General features: G+C 34.0%; 1 protein-coding gene across 5 annotated transcripts in view; it reads left to right on the plus strand.

Annotated features, from left to right (window-relative positions):
* Nucleotides 1–1,496: 1,496 nt before the first annotated feature.
* The window catches only part of LOC126748670 (serine/threonine-protein phosphatase 6 regulatory subunit 3), a 72,075-nt gene continuing 52,108 nt past the window's right edge, over nucleotides 1,497–21,463 (plus strand). The window contains exons 1-8 of one of the 5 annotated variants that reach the window (XM_050458168.1): nucleotides 1,498–1,801; nucleotides 3,683–3,712; nucleotides 8,376–8,443; nucleotides 11,599–11,678; nucleotides 11,734–11,895; nucleotides 11,972–12,083; nucleotides 15,125–15,295; nucleotides 20,941–21,119. In XM_050458168.1, coding sequence (XP_050314125.1) covers nucleotides 8,387–8,443; nucleotides 11,599–11,678; nucleotides 11,734–11,895; nucleotides 11,972–12,083; nucleotides 15,125–15,295; nucleotides 20,941–21,119 — 761 coding nt within the window. In that variant the 5' untranslated portion in view covers nucleotides 1,498–1,801; nucleotides 3,683–3,712; nucleotides 8,376–8,386. Of the gene's footprint in view, nucleotides 1,802–3,682; nucleotides 3,713–8,375; nucleotides 8,444–11,598; nucleotides 11,679–11,733; nucleotides 11,896–11,971; nucleotides 12,084–15,124; nucleotides 15,296–20,940; nucleotides 21,120–21,463 lie in introns of all 5 variants that reach the window. The other 4 variants (XM_050458331.1, XM_050458081.1, XM_050458252.1 and 1 more) reach the window with 4 other exon arrangements.

Here is a 21,463-nt window from a genome sequence, read left to right on the forward strand (position 1 = left end):
TTTCTTTGAAATAAATTTAATGTACCAACCCAATTAAGTTTCGATCCAAACTGAATACTTTAAAGTGCGTCATGACCGTCCAATGCGATGCGGGATGCGGCCGTGTGTTGGAGATGTGTGTTTTGGGAGATAACGCACCGAGACACGGCCGAGCTACGCTGCGGGCACGGTGTGGTCTCGGTACGGATATGTGTGCCCCGTAACCTTTTTTTATGTAAATTTAAAAACTAAATAAAAACCTAGTATATTGAGTAATTGGAATTTGCGTATACAACTATCGTTACCAGTTAATTAAGTTAAAATCAAATTAAAATTTTTGAATAAAAACGTTAACTTGAAGAAGTTTTATTTCGAAAAATTAATTAATATTTTTTTATGGATATAGAAGTACCAACCTTAGTTAATTTTAGTACTAAATAGTACTAAATTTCATTGTCTCCGGAATTACGTATATAATAATAATAATAACAATAATAATAATAATAATAAATGCCTTTATATTACGAAAATAGTTACAAAAGTTATTATCCAAAAATGCGGCGAGATCTAGCCTGGGGCTACTCTATCTAACCGCAAATGTATAAAATTTCACCAAAAACCGTATATGTTCCAAATTTCACCAAAATCGGACAACTAGAAGTTGGTCAAATTTGAGTTTCAAGATTTGCACCGAACATACATAGTTAGTTACATATGTACATACATACATACATACATACATTGCAAGTTAAATAAAAGCTTTTCAAAAAACTGCATGTTTCCTATCCTAAAATATGAATTAGAACATTTTCTAGGTCGTTTTTTTATACCTGATCTTACACACCACTTCAAATATCAAGCTCAATACTCGTTTGATTTTTGTAAAATGGGCTGTAATGCATTTTAGAAAAAAGAATCAATTTCACGGTGTATAAAATAATTACAACTGGAACAAATTATAATAGCCGCTTACTAAAACAAATTCGCTCATCTAGACAACCGGATGTTGCCAAAATCTACCTAATATACTACAAATTATTTAACAATTTTTTGAATTAAATTTATTAAAAATATGTTTTATAAATTTGGACCCACTTTTTTTGTTCAATTCCAAAGAAATTTTCTTCCACACTCTGTCTTTATAATCTGTATTTCTATATTTTTCATTTTTTTAATCATACAGTGATAGAAACTTCCTTACTTCCTCTATTAACCTTTCAATTTCCATTTTGAATAGCTAAATTTTATTGCTCGTTCGAGACCGTACAACGCACCGTCACCGTTAAAAATTAAACAAAACTATTCTAGCTCGTTGCGGACTCGGTGCGGAGTCAGCGCACGGGCACGGTGCGGTCATGTTAAGACTACTTCATATGATTACGAACGACAATTCACAACCGAGACACGGCCGTGCTACGGTGCGTGCTCGGTGCGGACTCGTTGCGGGCATGTGTGTCCCGACCATCATTCATACGACATGGAACACTCTTAAAATTGTCAATTTGACAGCTTACTGGCAGTTGACACCTGACGTTTACAACGAAAGCCCTGAAAATGGCGAATCGCTTTTAGAAACTCAGATCAGGAAGGCAGTTTTTCCTTGAATTTTTAAGTGCTTTTTTATTTCTAGACAGAGGTTTTTGTTAACACTTGTGAAGCTGTGATATGTTTAAAAATTCATACTGTTTATCACCAAATTATAGCTGTAAATCGTCCAATTTATTAAAGGAGTTGACCAGAGCAGCTGAGGTCAAAGCAAATGAACCTAACCCATAGAGGAGTATTATTTGTAAACGTTTTTTGTTAAAGTCTTTTTTAAACTGTAAGTATGTTTTTTATCATTCAGCTTAAGTGGTACTTTATGAAATATAAGACCATTATTGGCTGAAAAATGTATGCTGAAACCTACAGAAAGGACTTTTTAACTTTTGCAAGAATCAGTTAGGATTAGCAATTAAATTTTTATTATTATATTTCTAATCTATTATATTATCAATGCATATTGAGAAACATATTTTATTTTAAAATATCAGTTTCAGGTCAAATTGGAAATGAAATAATTCAAGTCATACAAAAAAATAAAGTGCTTTTTATTCTTACAATTATCAATAATTTTTTTCTCTCAAAAATAGATTTGTTTTTGTTTTATTGCATAGTTAGAATATGAATAAATTTTAATAGTTTTCATTGCACTATGTTTACATTACATTATCCCTTTAATATTTTTAAACATCCTTAAACAGTTTTAATAATCATAGTTTACATTACCTGAAAACTCTAAACTTTAAACTCTCATTAAGTTCTTGTTTTCTTTGTTGAAATGAAACTTTTTTAGTGTTAAGCAATAAAATCAAGATTCTTAAACTGCTGATTTAAGGGGGTATTGGGTTTTTTAATTTTGTTTTCAATACCATGTTGGTCTTTACATAACATTAGCATTATATGGGATTTTATTTTGTTATAAAATTTTGAATATTTTAGTGAATAAATTAAGAACATTTATGAGCCATCATCTTTTTCATATAATTTTTTACATTATGGATATTAAAATATATATAATCATAGCATTTTTTAACATTTACTTAGAAAATATTATTTTGCATAGCTACAGAAAATACATGAGCCAAGGGCTTATCATAGTCTTTGCGTGCTTGAGCAATTTAAGACTCAACGATTTTGCAAAATTAATAATAATAATAATAATAATTGTGTTATTCTCTCAGTGCAAGGTACATTATGTACAATGACAAGAATACAGTTTGTTAACTTAAAAAAAGGTCAAGATATAATAAAACCACTTAATTAACATATAATAAACTCACCATTATGGTTCCTGCTTTTATACTAAATTTAACTATTAAAGAACATTGCTACTTGTGCTCATTAAGTTAGTGAAATCTTAAAAAAAACTTGTCTAAGGGGTAACAAATCTGTTAAAGTCAATATTGCTTTAGACTGATTGACTTTAGAAAAATAAATATATTTTGATAATCTATGACACTTAAACAGAAAAGAAATTTACAGGCATTATATTACAAATATATTAAATGATTAAAATTTACATGTTGTTTTTTTAATTCTCAACTTAAATTTACCTTAGCCACAGTTTTTTAATAGATGCCTAGATGACTAAAAATCTTTATGCACTTAAGTTATCTAAATAATCAATATAATTTTGATTTCTTTGAGATTGATTAATATTTAGAGACAACTATATAAACATAAATTTAAATTGCTGTTTGGTTACTTAACCTCCATTCCTTCACCCGATCACAACCACCTGCTTGAAGTACTTTACTCAAGTATCTAACAAAAATAAACTTAAAAAAAAACTAATTTATATTGATGTGAAATATATATTAATTGCTATTTCAAAACGAAAAAAAAATAACAGAAACCATAATGTCTAAAAGATAAAATTTTAGCTTCCTTGAAAAGATTTACTAGTCTATCATTTAATGCTTTTTCAAATATTTTGGCTAGGTTATTAACTAGGCTAATTGATCAATAATTTTGAATTTTGTTTTTTTTTTATAAATTGGAGTTATTACAGAGTCTTTAAAGTGTTCTGGTACTTTTCCTTTTTAAGTTTTAATATTCTTTAGAGAAACATGTCAAGAGAATAAAGAATTTTAATTAGTGGTAAAACTGTCTTGTAAATTTAGTTTACTTATAAGTGTTAATGATTTTAATGTCCTTGCAGGTTCCTGTCCAGTTTGTCTCTGTGTTTGAGGTAATCAAGCCTCTTGTTATCCATTTATTTACCCTCTTTTTAGTGTTTCTAAATATTTTTATTTTTTCACATGCTTTAATAATTTTTTGAAGTTTCTTAACAAAAATATTTATACTGTCTTCAGAATCTTGAATTTCTGTAACATCCTTCCAGTCCTAGTTTATAAAATTTCATATTCCTAATTCTAAGTCAATAATTTCTCTTTCTGCATATTTATCTTGTTTATTTGTTAAAAGTGTTATGTTCCAATATATTGACCACAATTGGGTAAAGATCTGTGATAAAAATATGTAATATAAAAGAATTTATTTGTTTTATTGGTGTTGATAAAAAAATGATTTAAGCAAAAATCTGAGCCATATCTAGTCATTAGTTTAATATAAGGCAAAAAAGCATAATTTGACATGAGATTATACATAATATTTTTTTGATAAAAGACTCTTTGGTAAGCAAAAACAAAGGTAAGGACACAAAGTCACGGTCTCATCCAATCTATATAATTTCTTAAAAAAGCTTAAAAGCTACATGTGTTTCGCTCCTGTCGGAGCATCATCAGGCCTAGACCTACACAGATCACATTACAACTAACAACAAAAGAACTTTCTTTCTTTCTTTTTAACGTGTCTGATTTCTCTATTAACTCACCTACAGGTAATCATGTTAGTCAAAAGTCTATTGCTGTGAATAATTTTGTTAACACTTTTAATCTTGTTCAGTGTAATCACATCCTAAACTATAATAACAGACTATTGGATCTTGTTTTATCTAACTTCACCTGTACTGTTTCGCGTAGTGACGTGCCTTTTGTCTTGGAGGATTTGCATCACCCTGCACTGGAAATTGATTTTACCGTCTCAGGCCAACGTGTCCATAATTTTCAGCTTAATAAAAACTTATCTCATTCTTTTAATTTTAGAAAGGCCAACTTCCATCTCCTTTATGACTCGATCCTTGAAGCTGACTGGTCTACTGTGTATTTATCCTCTAACGTTAATGATGCATGTGGAGCCCTATATGAATGGCATATTTGCCGCACACATTCCTCTTAAGCAGCAACGTAAAAGAAGATTTCCAAATTATTATTCTCGAGAATTGATTAGGAATATTTATAGGAAAGAAAAGGCTTTCAAGGACTTTAAAATGTACAATTCTCCATTCTTTCAAAATAAATTCCATTCTCTTAGACGCCTTATCAAACTACAAATACGCAATGAATATAAGTTGTATATATCAAACACCGAAAGGAATATTTCTTTGGACCCATCTAGCTTTTGGAATTTTATTGATTCTAAGAAGGCTGGCACCAGGATTCCTGGTATGATCAGGCTACCCGATGACGTGGTAATTAAAGACCCACAAGACAAAGTTGATGCTTTTGCACTGTTCTTTGGTGAGGCATTTATACAATCAAATTTCATTAACCATTCGTCGACGTCTGATAATGTGCCATACTTTGACATTTCCAACGTTGATGCTTCCCAGATTATTTTGGCCAGTAAAAAACTCAAAAATAAGTTAACATCTGGTGTAGACGGTGTGCCTAGCTTCTTGGTTAAAGATTGCATTGGTGTCCTGGCTGATCTGCTGACCTACATTTTCAACTTAATACTGTCAACAGAACAAATCCCTGAAATTTGGAAGACTGCTAAAATAATACCTATTTTAAAGGCTGGGGACTCTGATCAAATCGTGAACTACAGGCCAATCTCATTGCTCTGTAACTTCTCAAAAATTTTCGAAATTATCCTGAATCGGTCGCTATTTAGTCACGCAAAAGAACTCATCTCTGTAGACCAGCATGGATTTTTTAGCGGGGGCGATCTTGTGTTACTAACTTATCCTGTCTGTCTAGCCACATCTGTGAATCACTTGATGTTAATACTCAAGTCGATGTTATTTATACCGACTTCCAAAAAGCCTTTGATCGGATAGATCACTATATTTTGCTGCATAAATTAACTCAGTATGGTTTTTCAGGGAGATTACTTAATTTATTTCATTCCTACTTGATTGGTAGATCTCAATATGTTGAATATGAGGGCTTTAAATCGAAACTTTTTAACGTAACGTCGGGTGTGCCACAGGGCTCGAACCTGGGTCCGCTCCTGTTTAGTTTTTTTATAAATGACTTGATTGAGTCACTCACTTGTCATAAGCTGGCTTTTGCCGATGATTTGAAGCTATATTTAAATGTATATGGTTTGGAGGATTGTGTTTTTCTTCAGAACTGTCTAAATACATTGGAGGTATGGTGCGCTGTTAACAGGTTAGGCTTGAATGCGGCTAAGTGTAGTGTGGTCAGTTACTCTAGAACAAAAGAAAGAAAGAAAGTTCTTTTGTTGTTAGTTGTAATGTGATCTGTGTAGGTCTAGGCCTGATGATGCTCCGACAGGAGCGAAACACGTGTAGCTTTTAAGCTTTTTTAAGAAATTATATAGATTGAATGAGACTGTGACTTTGTGTCCTTACCTTTGTTTTTGTTTTCGTTTGGTCTCTTAGAGAAAAATGGATGATACGTTTCTACTCTTTGGTAAGGACTTAGTGCTTCTTATGAGTAGTGTATACCTGTAGAGTCCGAAAAAAATGATTAATTTTTTACAAAAAAATAAGTTCTTATTTCATAAATATACACTCACAAACTAAGCTTTAAGTCTGATGATGCATTATCTCTTAAAACAAGATTTCTTTTTGAAAACATTAGAAAAACTGCTTATTAATGCTAAAAGTGCTTTAGTACTGTTAAAAATTTTCAATATGAGACTGGCATTTCAGGTCTTGATGAAAAGAATACCTTATATAGCTCAAAAGAAAACAATATTGTCAAGGACCAGTTCATTCTCTTATAAATAAATAAAATGGGCTTTACCTCTATAAGTGATATCATTTGCATAATTTAGAAAAAAAGGAATGAGGATAGATCTGTGAACCATTCACTAAGTTATCAGACATGACTTGCTTGACTTTAACTATCTGTCTTCTATTTTGAAAATAAGATCTTAACAATGCTAATGTTGTTTTCCTTATTCAGATGCATTTTATGTAGTAGAATATTCTGAAAGAATGAATAAATTTATTGAATGTTTGGGTAAAATCTATAACTAGAGCCTTTATTTTCTCACCCTTGTTAAGAGCATCTGCAATTTCATTTTGAAATTCATGTAAGGCCACCTCTGTGCTTTTACAGATTTCACTTCATCATGTGAGCGATCAGTTGTTGGCAGATATATCTAGATGATATGAAGCTTAACTGGTTTGGAGTTAAATCATACCCTGCTTATTATTATCGCTAATGGTCTATAGCTTTCATAGCTTTGTATATATTTGCTGTACTTCTTATTAACCAAAAATGCTACTTTCCCCACATGTCGGTGATATCACTGCAACTTGGACGAGACTGCTCAGAATTACCTAAGTGGATTAAGAGAAGATCTTGCTGGTTTCCGTTAGGCCGCGTTAATGCCAGTTATTTAAAAAGCCACTACTTGTCAGGAAAAATTGTTCCCTCAAGACACAAATTTGTAATAGAAGCTAATACATTGCCACACTACATCTTGGAAACTTCACTGTGTATGAATTACTATCAATCTTAATGAAACACATGATTCTGTGCATAACCATGAAACTAGAAACAAAAACAATTGTTGGAGGTTGAAGTGTTCCTAGTGAGGGTATGATTACCCGGCTATTCATTTTAATAATAAACTGCCTAATGACATAAAACAGGTACTTTTAGTGGCGCTTAAACATAACATAGAAAGAGTTTTCTCCTCTGTTATACATTCTACTTGGTTAATGAAATGTTGGTCTGTGACTGGCTGTTGATTGTTTTGGTTTTTTGTGCCATCATGTTTCACTTTTTTATTTCTGGTTTTAGGTTTTTTATATATGTGTAATTTTACTTCATATAACACTTAATTTGATATTTCAACATTTATAATTTAAACTGATTAAATATTCACATTATGATATGTAATTACTAAATTAAGAAAACTTTTGTACAAATTCCTCCAACTTAAGATATGTGTTTAATTTAAAAATCCTCTACTTTTCTCTTGTTGAGTCAGCCACTTGCTCTGGGTTAGTGGTTTGGTGCTCAATATATAAGACATTAATGGATTCATTAGACAGTTTTAAAGCAGGCCATACCTATTTAAAATTATGCTATTTGAAGGTAATTATATTTAACTGAAGCATTATTGTTAGGTGCTACGATTTTGTGGCTTCAATTTGATGATCATTATTGGTTATAAAAGTTATTTCTTTTACTGCATGAAAAAAAATGGTTTACATTTAAAGTCATTTATTATTGGAAATACTAACTGAAAAAAATCTCTTTTCTGACTATTCCAATCCTCTTTAGTTAATATTTCGCAGGAATTCAAATTAGTCTTAAAACAATATCCCACTTAAAAACGAACATAGTTATGTGCTTTTTAAAGGAGTTTTGAAGGTCTTTAATTATTTATCTGATTCTGTGAATTAAATCTTCAGAGCATACATATTACTTTTTTTTACTTTAATCCCAAGATTATAAAAAATTCGTTACTAGATTTCCCTATGAAAATTAAATATATTAATGGCAATAATACAATATGTTGCTTCCTGTAATTTATTTGATTCAGATTTAGGTATTAAAAAATATGTTTTTTTTTCATATTTACAGTCTAGTTAACCATGTTTTGGAAGAACAATGCTCCGCCATCCCAAATTGATTCTCTACTTGCAAAGGCAGTAAGTAACTTAGCTCTTTTTTATAAAATATATATGTATAGTTTTAAATATCTGTTAAATATAGGGGTGTATCTATAGGGCTGTAAATCTTGTTAAGATATTACCAGTGTGAAGTTAGCAGCCAATTTTTGGCAGCCAAAATTTTATGTACAAACCTACTGCCTGAGGTAAAATACAATGTCTTTTTATCTTTAAAGGGTCGGTGGTAGTTCCACCCCAACCACTTTGCACCCATCTGGTGAGTATCTTATGCATAAATGGATTTTAATCAATAACACATTACTAATTTACCAGGAATAACTCGAGTTATACAATAATATTAAGCACACATATTCCCTTTTTAATAACAAATTTTCATATAGCATTCATTACCCCTTACTGCCTGTCAGAGGGGTGGTTCACCTTTATGATTTTATAAATAACAATTTTTTTCTGTTAGAAAAAAATTGAGTTGAAAAAATTTAGTTGAAAGGTGAACCACCCCCCTGACGGGTGGTAAGGGCTATGTATGCTTAATGTTATTTTGCAACTCGATTTCTTTCTGATAGAAAAAAAATATTATCTATAAATTCATATGGGTGAACCACCCCTCTGACGGGCGGTAAGGGGTGTTCGATTGATCGGTACCTTAAGGAAAACATCCTGGTCAAAAAACCACGGCATGTGCACCAATACGCCTATCAGGCGCGCAAATCCACGGGCCTGGCCTTACATTACCTCGTGAGGAAGGTGGACGGTGCTCTGGGTAGTGGCAAGGCCTGGGTGCGTTTCTAGACATTGAAGGGGCATTTGACAACACCCCTTTCGCAATAATCTGCTAAGCACTCGAGAGCCGCGGCTCAGAACCCTGTTTGGTTAGCTGGATAGAGGCCATGCTCTCGCAACGTCATGTATCTGCCCAGTTTCACAGCGAGATTGTCAAAACGTTGGCGGCTAGAGGCTGCCCGCAGGGAGGAGTACTGTCATCTACCGTGTGGTGCCCAGTAGTCGACAGCCCCGCATTGAGAGTATAGGCCAGCATTGTTTAAAGATAAATCTTTTAAACAATGCTGGGCTATACACACAGACCTACGCTGATGATCTGGTAATCCTTTGCCCGGGGAAAGACGCCGCCTCAATGCGGGGTTCTTGATGAGAGCCCCGCGTATGGTGGATACATGGTGCCTCTCGGGGGGTCTCAGAATACACCCCAAAAAAGCAAAGCTCCTACTACTCACGAGGACACGTAACTTTGGCACGCCCCCTGTTATACCTCTAGGTGGTGTGCAGCTGCATTACTCCAGGACAGTTCGATTTCTGGGAATGAAGTTAGATTCCAAACACTCCTGGTACGATCACGCAGACACCAAAATCAAGAAAGCCACTTGCGCTGTATGGGCCTGCAGGCGGGCTTTCGGCAATACCTGGGGTCTGTCTCCTAAGATCCTCCACTGGATTTACTCGCGCATTGTGACACTCCTTCTCACATTCGGGGCTATCGTTTGATGGCCATGTACGGAGAAATTCGTGCTTAGCTGGACAGAGTCCAACGCCTTGCATGTTTCAGTATAACGGGTTCCATGCGAATGGCGCCAACTAGAGCGCTTGAGACTCTGCTGAGCCTTCCGCCTCTGGACCTCGTTGTGTAATTTGAGGCAATAAGGACTGCGAACTATACGTCCTCGGCGAAGTACGTGCTAGAGAGACCGGTCATGCAAAAATCTGGTCACGGGCCATACAGGAATGTCCTCTCCTTCTGATGAGCAGTGACTGCATGGCTCCAGTGACAGTGGACTGCGAGGGATTCGTGACGCACATTGCAGGGAGAGAGGAGTAGCAGCATTCCAACAGACCTGCTAAATAGGGGGACCATCTGGTACACAGATGGCTTCAGAATGAATAACAGAGCTGGATCAGGGCTTTGTGGTGGGATCCCACATACCAGTAGGGCATACTCGCTGGGGGAGCACGCCACTGTCTTCCAGGCCGAAGTATTCGGTCGAAATATTAAAATGCGGACAGAAAATCCTAAGCTGCGGATACCGCAATACAGTCGTATCAATATGCCCGGACAGCAGAGCTGGCATTAAAGCTATCACGGCCGTAAAGGTAAGCTCCAAGCGTGTACTAGAGTGCATAAAAGTCCTGGAAACACTGTGCAGGTTGGCTGCAGGATCCAGCTTGTCTGGATACCTGGCCATGCAGGTAATGAGGAAGCGGACTCTCTTGCCAGACTGGGATGCGCGAATGTGCCGATGGGGCCAGAACCCATAATTGGTATCGCCAAATGCGTAGCGGTCGCCTCAATTAAGGTCTGCCGGACAAGTGAACCCACCGAAGATGGAGTCCCCTGGTATGAGAATAGGCCAAAGTGCACATAGGTGGGTCCTCTGCCTGTCTCACCAAAAATCTACTACGCCTAAAAAGACGCGAAATTCGGCTAGTGACAGGTCTTTTAACCGGACACTAGCACTTAAGAAGCCATCTCCATACCATCGGTATTGCGGACAACCGGGAATGCCGGTGGTGCTGGGAGGATGATCAAACCGTTGACTATGTGGTCGGGGAGTGCCCAGCACTCACGCGCGCCAGGTTCAAATACTTTATCGGTTTTTCTGGAGGCCATTGGGCTCTGGTAACCCCCGGTGACGGGTCCATCAGGAGACCTATATGCGCAATTGCCTTGGCGTACAAAAATTTGTTATTATATAGGGACTATGTATGTGTGCTTAATATTATTGTACAACTCGATTTATTCCTGATAATTTAGTAGATGCGTTATTAATTAAAATGCATTTATGCATAAGATACCCGCCAAACGGGTGCGAAGGGGTTGGGGTGATACTACCTCCTTAAAAGATAAAAATACATTGTATTTTATCTCAGGCAGTAGATTTGGACATCAAATTTTGGGCGCCAAAAAATAGCTGCAAACTTCACACAAAATCCAATTGGCTGCTGAAACTTTTGGCTACCAAAAATTTGCTGCTAACTTCACGCCGGTGAAGATATTTGCCTTAAACTTATTTGGATAATCAATTATAGTTGTGAGCAAGTTTAATGTTTACATTTAAGTACCGTGTTTATTGAATATGACAAAATTGTACCTCTAGGTCTTATGACTAGTTACTCCACTATATTGGATGTACCTTTTTCTTTAATTTAATGTTTTGTAGGATGTTACTCTGCAAGAGGTAATGGAGTCTGATGATATAATTAGTGAATGTAGAGCTCAAAATAAAAATTTAATTGATTTGTAAGTTGTAATTTCGATACTCATCTTGGGTCTAAGAGTTTATATTAATTTGTAGCTTACTTAAACCAGAAATAATGTCAGAATTAGTTTTATTAACTACCACTGAACCTTCAGATGAAAAAGAGATGAAAGAACGATTTAAATATTCCCATATTGCTAGTGAATTACTTTCATGTGATGTACCTTCTATAAATGAACGCCTTGCAGGAGATGAGAGGTAAATTCTAAAACTTGCAATATTTGTGTCGAGATTTGTGTATTATTTCTGGATTATTTTTTATTTGGTTTTTTAGGTTATTAGAAAAACTATATGAATTTTTGGAAAAAGAGCCTCCTTTGAATTCACTTCTAGCCTCCTATTTTAGCAAAATTATGGGTGGCCTTATTGCCAAGAAGACTGAACAGGTTTGTATTCGCTTTTTGCTCAGATTACTTACCTTAGCTTATTTTTTTAATAATCGACTTCATTTGATTTTTACAAATATTTAAATAAAGGAAGACCAAAATAACAGAAATAACCAGAATCAAGTATCCAGGTTTCTCAATGAAAATTATTTGAAATGCAAATTTGTCTCAGTAAATTTTTAATCATCACGTAAGTAAAGTGCCAAAGGCACTAAGTGCCATATTCATAATTCTGAGATATTTAAGAAAACTACTAAGAAAGCTCAAACACTCTTTTTTTTATATAAACATGTAAAACCGATTGTTAACATCTAGAATTAGGTACTGGTAGAAAACAAATCTATTGTTTCTATCAATAAAATAAAATTTTAAAGTTTGTTTGGAACCAAAACTGAAAGGGTATAAGGTATCAATCAAAAGCGAGTTAAGCTGCTGCTTGGTCCAAAACTCTCTTCACCTAAATTAAGAAGTTTTCTATAAAATATTTTGTGTTCAGGATTTTCTAGGTAGGTAATCATAGATGATAGAGATTTTCTTTTATTAGCGGTAATCTTATTCTCGAGGGGTAAAAGTTTTATTGCTACAGATTTTAGATCGTCAGTGGTTTTTCCTTTTTTCAATGCATTGATTTTCTTCCAGGCTTCTACTTTGGAGAAAGTTTCTTTTATTTGAAAAACTGTTGGATTGTTATGATCAATCTTAATTGTTACTGCCTTACTGATATTTAAGGCTTTAGTGTTAAGAAACGTGTCAGCAGCTTCCTTTATGTCCCAAAATCCGTTTACCGACATGTCAATAACTTAGAATGGTGGATCATATTTTGCGGGAGTTATTACATCATGTAAATCATTTTGCACCATTTATGAAGGACACACATGTTTCCTTTTTTCAATGAGAGCGAAGTCTCGGTCACAATCCATAAAACTGTGACCACTTATTAGAAAGTTATACTCTATTGTCTCAAAAATATCATGCAGAGGAAGGAACACTAAAACAAATAGCAAATATTTTTTTGTGTTTTTTTTGACACCAGAATTTAATAGTTTAAGAAGGGTAGATGCTACTTCATTACCTCCACGTCCACTAACACCTTCATGCCACCTACACATGAATGCACGGTTTGAGTCCAATAAATGTATCCCCAGGTTGTAACAAGATAGTTGAAACAGATAAAACATATCTGAATGGGTCAGCGTGGGAACGAATAAAACTTGTTGTAGGTTAAATGAAATGCAGCATTTGTCACTACCAGGAAGTTGTGAATTTATGGTTTGATTTTTCATATATTTCAGACATTGTTGCACTTTTCGGTGGTGAAGTTCGAGTTAGTTCTTCGCACTGCAGCCAGCACTAGAAGATTGCTATGCCTCGCAATTTAACTGATCGCACATATGGCATGTTTCAACTCTAGGATGATAAAAGCTTAAATTCGGGAAATCTCTCTTAAAAATACCTCTATAAAACTTAAAACTAATATTATACAGAAGATTCTTTATTTTTCGTCAAAAATGCTTTTTGAAGGCGATGAATATTTAAATCAGGACAAAGATATTCCTTTTCTGATCGTGAATAGTGTGAAACATCTCTAGGGATAGAGTTTATATGTTGATGGATCAGTTTGCGGTCGTTTTCTGTGAACTTACTAGGCTTATTATTGGAACGCCTATCGATAAATGTGGTATCTCCCATTTTTTTCTTCTTTATTAAAACAACTAAACGTTTCTGAGTGACACCAAAAACATTCATAAAGGTCTTTCTGCATACTTGCCCAAAATTTCTATATTGATCTGGCAGTGTATAGGATATTGAAGTTTGCCTTTTACTATCTGCGGTACTTTCATAATTTCTATGACGATTCTTTTTTTTTTTAAATAAATTTATTAGGCCTATAAGATACATCCCTTGTGTTTTGTAGTTTTCAGCATAAAATCTCTCAAAAAGTTAAAGTTTTCGTTCGTAAGTTATTTTTTTGCACTCAGTATAACACTTGTACGACATCTGCAATAGATACGCAAATATTAGGTGCAGATCCACAAATTCTTTTTATATTTACGTTAAGAAGTACGAAGTATTGCCTCTTATTCACATGGAGAAAACAAAACACGCGGAACAACCTGAATACCCACCCGTTAAACGGAGTAGGAGTCACTACCTATTTTTTAAAAAAACAGCCATAACCTAAAATATCTTACCTCTTGATTAGGTGGATTTTTTGGACGAATTTCTTCTATGCTGTTCTATAAACTTTCCTTTAGTCTTTTCTTGCACATCTTCTATGTTTACACTGCAATTTATTGTCGGATAAATGCAAACAAGCACACTTACACTTTTAACCTGACTTTGGTACTTATAACCTAAAATAAAAACTCTAGCTCCATCTAGTTTTACTAGGCCAAAGCTTACGAAATAAAATTACACTTATAACCTTTGTGGATACATTACCAATGGCACTTGAAACCTTTTTAAGCAAATACCTACAAAACTTAGATTTTGGTACTTCCACTCTTCAATTTGTGTGAATTGCTTCTTCTTAAATGACCACCCTTTGCTTCTTGCAATATACTATTTCTTAAAATACAATATAATAATAAATATTTCGGTACAATATAAAGAAATATTTACTTTTCGTCATCGTTTTATTTTTGGGAGAAATAGTTTATTTGCTTTTTTATTTGCCTCATTTATTCCAACATGATTTAAATTACTGAGTATTTCTTAAACATGACTGATGTAAATTTCTATTTGTAATATTAAGTACGTCATTTATACGTACTTAATTTTAGCGTCTAAAATACATTGGATCCACCCAGTCATATTTAAAGAATACTTAATATCATAGTCATCATTTTCTGTATCAAATTAAAAAAAAAATGTACCAAAATGATAACTTGATTTTTCCTCTCCTTTCCTCTCCAACCTTATCCCTCCCAAAAATTTTCTTGAATTAAATTGTCTACCTGTCCTTACTATATAAACAATTTTTAATTTTCCAACTTCCTTTCTTCCTCGACAACCGCCCGTTTTTTCCCGTGAAATTTCAGAACTGGCTGTCCTATCAACTGACATGCTTGCAGGTCCTAGATTTTTTAAAGGCAAAAGAAACATTTTTGCCTTTGCTAATGAAACACCTTGAGACTAGCGCCATCATGGATCTCATGCTCAAATTGATGACGCAGGTCGAAGGAGTGGAGATGAGACAGAACATTTTAAATGTAAGTTAATTTTAGTATTAGGCAATCTGCTTGTAGTTTTTTTATAGTATTAACAAAAATGTTTAATAATAATAATAATCTGGTTTATTGTAAAAAAAATTACCAATTTTGTAGGCAAAGCTAAAACACAAGCAAAAAATCACAATACATAAAACATAAAATATAAATACTCATAAATAGATACTGTATTATAAATCTTTGTACAATAAAATAAAAATTGTACGCGGTCATAATATAAAAATTTAATACAGTACATAGTCTTATTACAAAAAAATAAAAAAAGGAGAAAAGTGAGAAAAGTTTAAATAAACGAATATTTATAACTTTCTTATATTATTTAATTTAAAAAAAATGGTTCACTGTATATAATGCTCTCTCCAGCAAGTGTGATTTTACAACTATGCAAAATGTGGAAAAAGATGATATGGATTTGATTTCAAGTGGAAGATGTTTGCATTGTTTTGCATTATATAGGATAGAGTAAAAGCTCCATCCTATATAATGCAAAAAAATGCGAACTCTGACCGTGGGGTTGGAAGATAAAGCTCTTGCTGCCGATTCCTAAGTGGGTAATTGTGAGATTGCCTTTCGGGAACTGTTGATACCTACAATATGAATAAAGAAGGAACAGTTAATTTTTTTTATTTTTTAAAGAATTCTTAACCGGTATTTCTATTAGTTAGTTTCAGTGAATAACGAACAGCTCTCTTTTGTAATCTGAAAATGCGCTCAAGTTGAGTCGCACAGCACATACCCCAGAATGGAAAGGCATATCGGAGATGCGGCTTAAAAAGGGCGTAATATACTCATTTAGATGTTGTTAAGTTTAATTTCCTGGAAACCGATCTAAGTGCAAAACATGCAGAGCTTAATTTTTTGGATATGGCACTGATGTGCAAGTACCATTTTCAATCAATCAATCAATAGTTTATTCCTGTCAATTACATAAAATATGTTTACACATGACAAATAGGTTCTAAGAGTAAACTAAAATAAAGACTATATTTTTCTTCTTCTTTATTATATAACTATAATAAAGAAGAAGAAAATTAAAATATAAAATACACATGAACTACTACATATCAAGACCAATACAAGAAAATAGATCTAGGACTATCACAACAAATAGAAGTTTTAAATAGAGACATTGGCAACTTTCTGATTCTAACAGGTAATGCATTACAATATCTAGTCGCCAAATACCCTGGGTCATCTTGACATCTTTGTAGTCGACGCGACGGTAAGCAGGAACCAAATCGTCCCTAGCATGAGTGTTATAGTTGTACACATCCCGATTAGTTGGTGCAAGTTTTCTCTTACATACACCAGACACACAAACAAATAAAGCCAAGACACAGTTAAAATCTTTAGATTAATAAAGGCGCTTTTGCAGTCCCCTCTATAATCCAAACCAGATATCACCCTAACAGTCTTTCTCTGCAATCCAAAAAGTCTATATCGCCCAGTCGAATGTCCCCATGCAAGGAGTGCATAGCTAATGTGAGAATGAAAAAATGCAAAATAGGTTGTTTGCCTTACATTGGTGGAGACACACTGAGAAAAATGCCGGAGAAGATTAAGGTCCTTGGCAAGTTTTTTTTGCAAGGGCATGAACATGCTCACACCACTGTAGTTTGGGATCCAAGGTCACACACAGAAAATACACTGCCGAGACATCCGGTGACGCTCGTATGTCTCGAAGGGAGAAAATTACCATCTGTGTCTTCTCAGCAGCAAGAGAAACAGTGGTGTAATCAGTAAAGAGGGTATATTTGGCTATTAGGTCACTATAACGAAGGTCATTGATATATTAAAAAAATAATATAGGCCCAAGAATTGATTCCTGGGTACACATATTGTAATCTCACTCATTCCTGAGGACACCCCTGCCACTCTCACCACTTGATGTCTGTGTTCTAGGTCTGAGCAAATCATGTTCACACTTGTGGTCAAAATTGTAATTGTCTACTATTTCATAGACTGTGTTTCTCTTTTTTCTGAAACCAAACTGACATGGGGAGAGAATATATTTTTTTGTATTGAAGAAATTCACCATTTGAATGGCCATACTCCAGAAACTTTTAAACTATAGGCAGAAGAGATATTGGCATGGAGTTTTCAGGTTAACCCAGATCCCCTTTCTTAAGGATTGGAGTCAGACTTTTTAAAAGAAAAGGCAGATTTAGGCTTGATGATATTGTTTACATACATATGTTAAAGAGTCTGTATCTGAGTTTGGCATTTTGAAACTATATGGTCAGTTATATTAGAAAAAAAGTTATTAAAATCATTAGGACTGGGGAATGATTTCATCCGAATATCTTGGACCCCATGACGGTACTTATTCATTATTTGCCACATGGTCTTATTGGGATTTGTAGAAGTAAGAAGGGGTCATTTGCTCCGATTTTTGCCTCAATTATAAATTCTCTATACCTTTTTTGATAAGATTTGTAGAGATTTTCTATATCTGGAATATTATATTGGGCTTTGAGCTCATATAAAAGATTGAGTTGTTCCCGCATTGCCCTAAGATCTTTGCCAATCAAGATTACAAGATATATTACAAGATCAGATCTTACAATATAAAATGTAATGGACACTTATGTTTAATAATTAAGCTAAGCAATTGCGACAATTTCATTGTTATAATATAAGAGGCCATTGACTCCTTCAAGCCATACCAAATTGTAATACTCCAAAATTGCAATAATAACATTTTAGGAAATAAGTAGATCTATACATGTATGCATTACTTATCGGTTCAATGTACTTAAATTATTGATGACCATGACTATTTCGGCGACTGTATTTTTTGATGAACGTTAATTGAATATATTCCGAGCTATGAACAGAACAAGTTGTGTCTAATTAATAAGAGCACGTAGTGCTACCCCCGAACCTGTCCTGATGGGAATAACCCAACATTACAAAAACTTTTCCGGGAAAGATTCTAGATATCCATTTTCCAAGATGTTTAAAAACGATTTGAATTTTTGATTAACATTAGTGTTTCATTAACAAAGTCCCAGGATGTCCTAGATATTTTATTAAAGAAGAGGGACCCTTTTTTGTTATCAGTCTGCATAGCTTACGAGACTCAACATAATCATCTTTCACACTATCAACCACACAGTTTAACCCTTGACCCATATGATCTGATATATTCAATTCTATAACATTTACAGAACTCACAGTCTTATAAACAGCTTACAAATAGATTATCCAAACAAGCTTCCATTCTTATAGCCGCGAAAATGATCTGTCTTAAGCCTAAACTTTCTGCAGTATCTTCAAATCTTATTGCATTGGATGGCCTGTATTGAAATGGATGTTAAAATCGCTGGCAATTATGATGTTAGTACCATTCTTAAAACCAAACATAATTTTTCAAATGTTGTTAAAAAGGTGTCAAAACAGCCCGAGGGTGGGCGATATAGTGCTAAAATATATCAATTAAAATAATTTATATAGACGGAACAATATTCAATACACTTATTAATACTAAAACTAGGATTTGTACAGTTTTTTACCTCCAAATGATCTCTAACAAGGATCATGGTATCACCACCTGTACTCTCACTCCTTGCAGAGCACCCTGCTACTTTAAAACCATACTATGTCGATATATTTGTCCTCTATAAATGCTTCAAGCTGACCTCCGGATCGATCTCGCATTTATACGTATTATACGAGTATTTAGGCTGACCTTCTCAAGACTGCTGTTAAGGCTCTTACCATTTAATGGTGTTGAATGTTCATAAAATGGTTTATGATCACATCCTTGGGCCATAACGTTGTGCAAAGGTATTGGTTAATAGCACTTTGTGGTACAATAAGTCTAAAGGATGCCTTGTGTTTACCTTTTTTTGTCTGCATTTTTTCACATATGCAGTCCTCACCCAATTCATAACATTTAAAATAGTCAAGTACCTCTTTTTGGGCTGTATTTGGGGCCAGACAAAAATAAGACTGCCCTTTTTGTTGCAGTCTTTAGATTTCCGTTACTATCATTGGATCCCCTAAGAGGAGTTGGCCTATCAGAGGAGGCTCTCTGCTTTGATCTCCTAGCTACTTTCGTCCAATTTTCTTTTCTATATAATTTTGCTGGTCAACTGCGGCATCAACTGCTCTTTTCACTTCACCTAAAGTTAGTGCAAAATAAGTAAATTTCTGTGTTTTTCGGTTGTTTTTGTTTTGATCCAGATAAAGTTGGATTGGGATCACATTTTTCTTTCTCTTCCGCGTCGCTGTGCATATTTATTTCTCTGTAAGGTTTCTTAGATAAGCCCATTACTACTGTTTGGGTTGATACATTTCCTTCATGTCCATAAACATCGACGATGATGATGTCATCAGTTTGGCAAGACGTCGTGCTTGGTTGATGGGATGAGCGGGCAGAAAGGGGTTGTTCTGTTTGTTGTTTTGCTTTGTTTTTGCGGGATTTCTTTTATGATTTTGTTGCTTCTTCGAATTTTTTATTCCACAAATCACTATTTTCTTGCAAAATCCTGTTTTTGTCGGTTAGCTCCTCTACTGATCTTTTTAGGCACTCGATAAGTTCGATTTTCACGGAAGATTAGAATCGCACTACGATTTAATCGTGACTAGGGCATTTGTTATGGTTCTATGTAGTGTCTTAATATCGGGGTCACCCCAAATAAAACGTGTATCGTCCGCAAATAGATTTACCACTGACGTCCAGACTAGCGATAGCATTTATGAACAGTAGAAACAAAATGGGGCTAAGAATGATCTTTGAGACACCACATTCTATTGGCTTGCAAGAAATCGTGATATTAACTCTTACAAGCTGACTTCTGTCATTTAGCTAAGTCCTAAACCATTCAAGAGGTCAATATATGGGGAAAGACCCGGTACAACCAACAGGGACAAAGTAAAAGGTCCCAAAGTAACTCAAAAAGGTTTTTTTCTGAAATTTTGCATTTTTTTGTTGTGGAATAAATAAGTGAAGAACACCAAAACATTACCGATAGTATGCCGGAAATGTGCCATTAGCCTCATACACAACTTCCGTGAAATCGGTGACCAAAGTTAAAAAAAAAATACTGAAAATCGAATTATACAGTGTGTCCTAAAAATAAGATGTGACGTCATCGACGATTTTTTTAAATAGCAACCCTAATTTTTTATTGCGTATTCTTAAAGAGCGTATTAAATATACATATTATAAATTATGCCGTTTTCAAGGTAATTAAAATAAATTTTATTATTTAATATAAGTTATAATATCTGTTTTACCCGAAAAGTTTTTTAACAAATGTTTAAAATGTAGACCATTTAATATTTAATATTATCCTTAACGTATTATGTATGTAGAAATGAATATACTAGTATACTAAATATTGTTGCTCGACATATTTTTCTATAAAATTTAGTCCGAAAATTGAGTTCAACTTTTTTGAGTTATAATAATATTTATTTTTGTGTTATCTGGAACTTCAAATATTTGTCTATAACATAAATAACTTTCGTCCAGTTATTGTTAAAAAAAAATTATTACTACTAGCTTTCCTGTTAAAAAAAGCAGTTTACCTGAAGATCAAAGGTTTTATTACTATGCCACAAGATACACTAAAAATATCTTTTACCATTTTTACTTACTATAATATTTTTGTTTTTAGTGGTTGGACAGCCAAAGAGTGATTCAAAAACTGATAAGCCTGTTTGATCCTAAGGTTGATAAAGACAGGCATGATAACGTTGCTCAATTGCTGTGCGATTTCTTGAGGACGGCTAGAGATACCCAGCGAGGCTGTACGGAACGTTTATTTCCAGATCCTCTTTTAAATACTCTTGAGTCGTAAGTTTATTTTGTAAAGTGTTTTTTCCTATTCTTCTAGATAAGAGGCTATGATATTTAAGAATATCAAAACGGCAATAAATTATGATATATTGGGATAGTTAAATTATTATTTACTCTCAGAAATATCTACAGAGTGGTCGGTTATGAATGCGCTAAGAAGCAATTCTAGGTTAAACTCAAGAAAATATCGATGTTGAGCCAAATATGCTGTAAAATGTCGCTCGTAATTAAGATACAGGATGTTAAAATTGTTTTTTCTAATCTGTGTTTTCTCTATAGCTTAAGTTGTTTTTGAGATATCGACATGAATACTAGGGATCGGGAGTTTTTGGGGTTAAGAA

The sequence above is a fragment of the Anthonomus grandis genome, chromosome 1, assembly GCF_022605725.1.
Source record: "Anthonomus grandis grandis chromosome 1, icAntGran1.3, whole genome shotgun sequence".
Taxonomy (NCBI): Eukaryota; Metazoa; Arthropoda; class Insecta; order Coleoptera; family Curculionidae; genus Anthonomus; species Anthonomus grandis.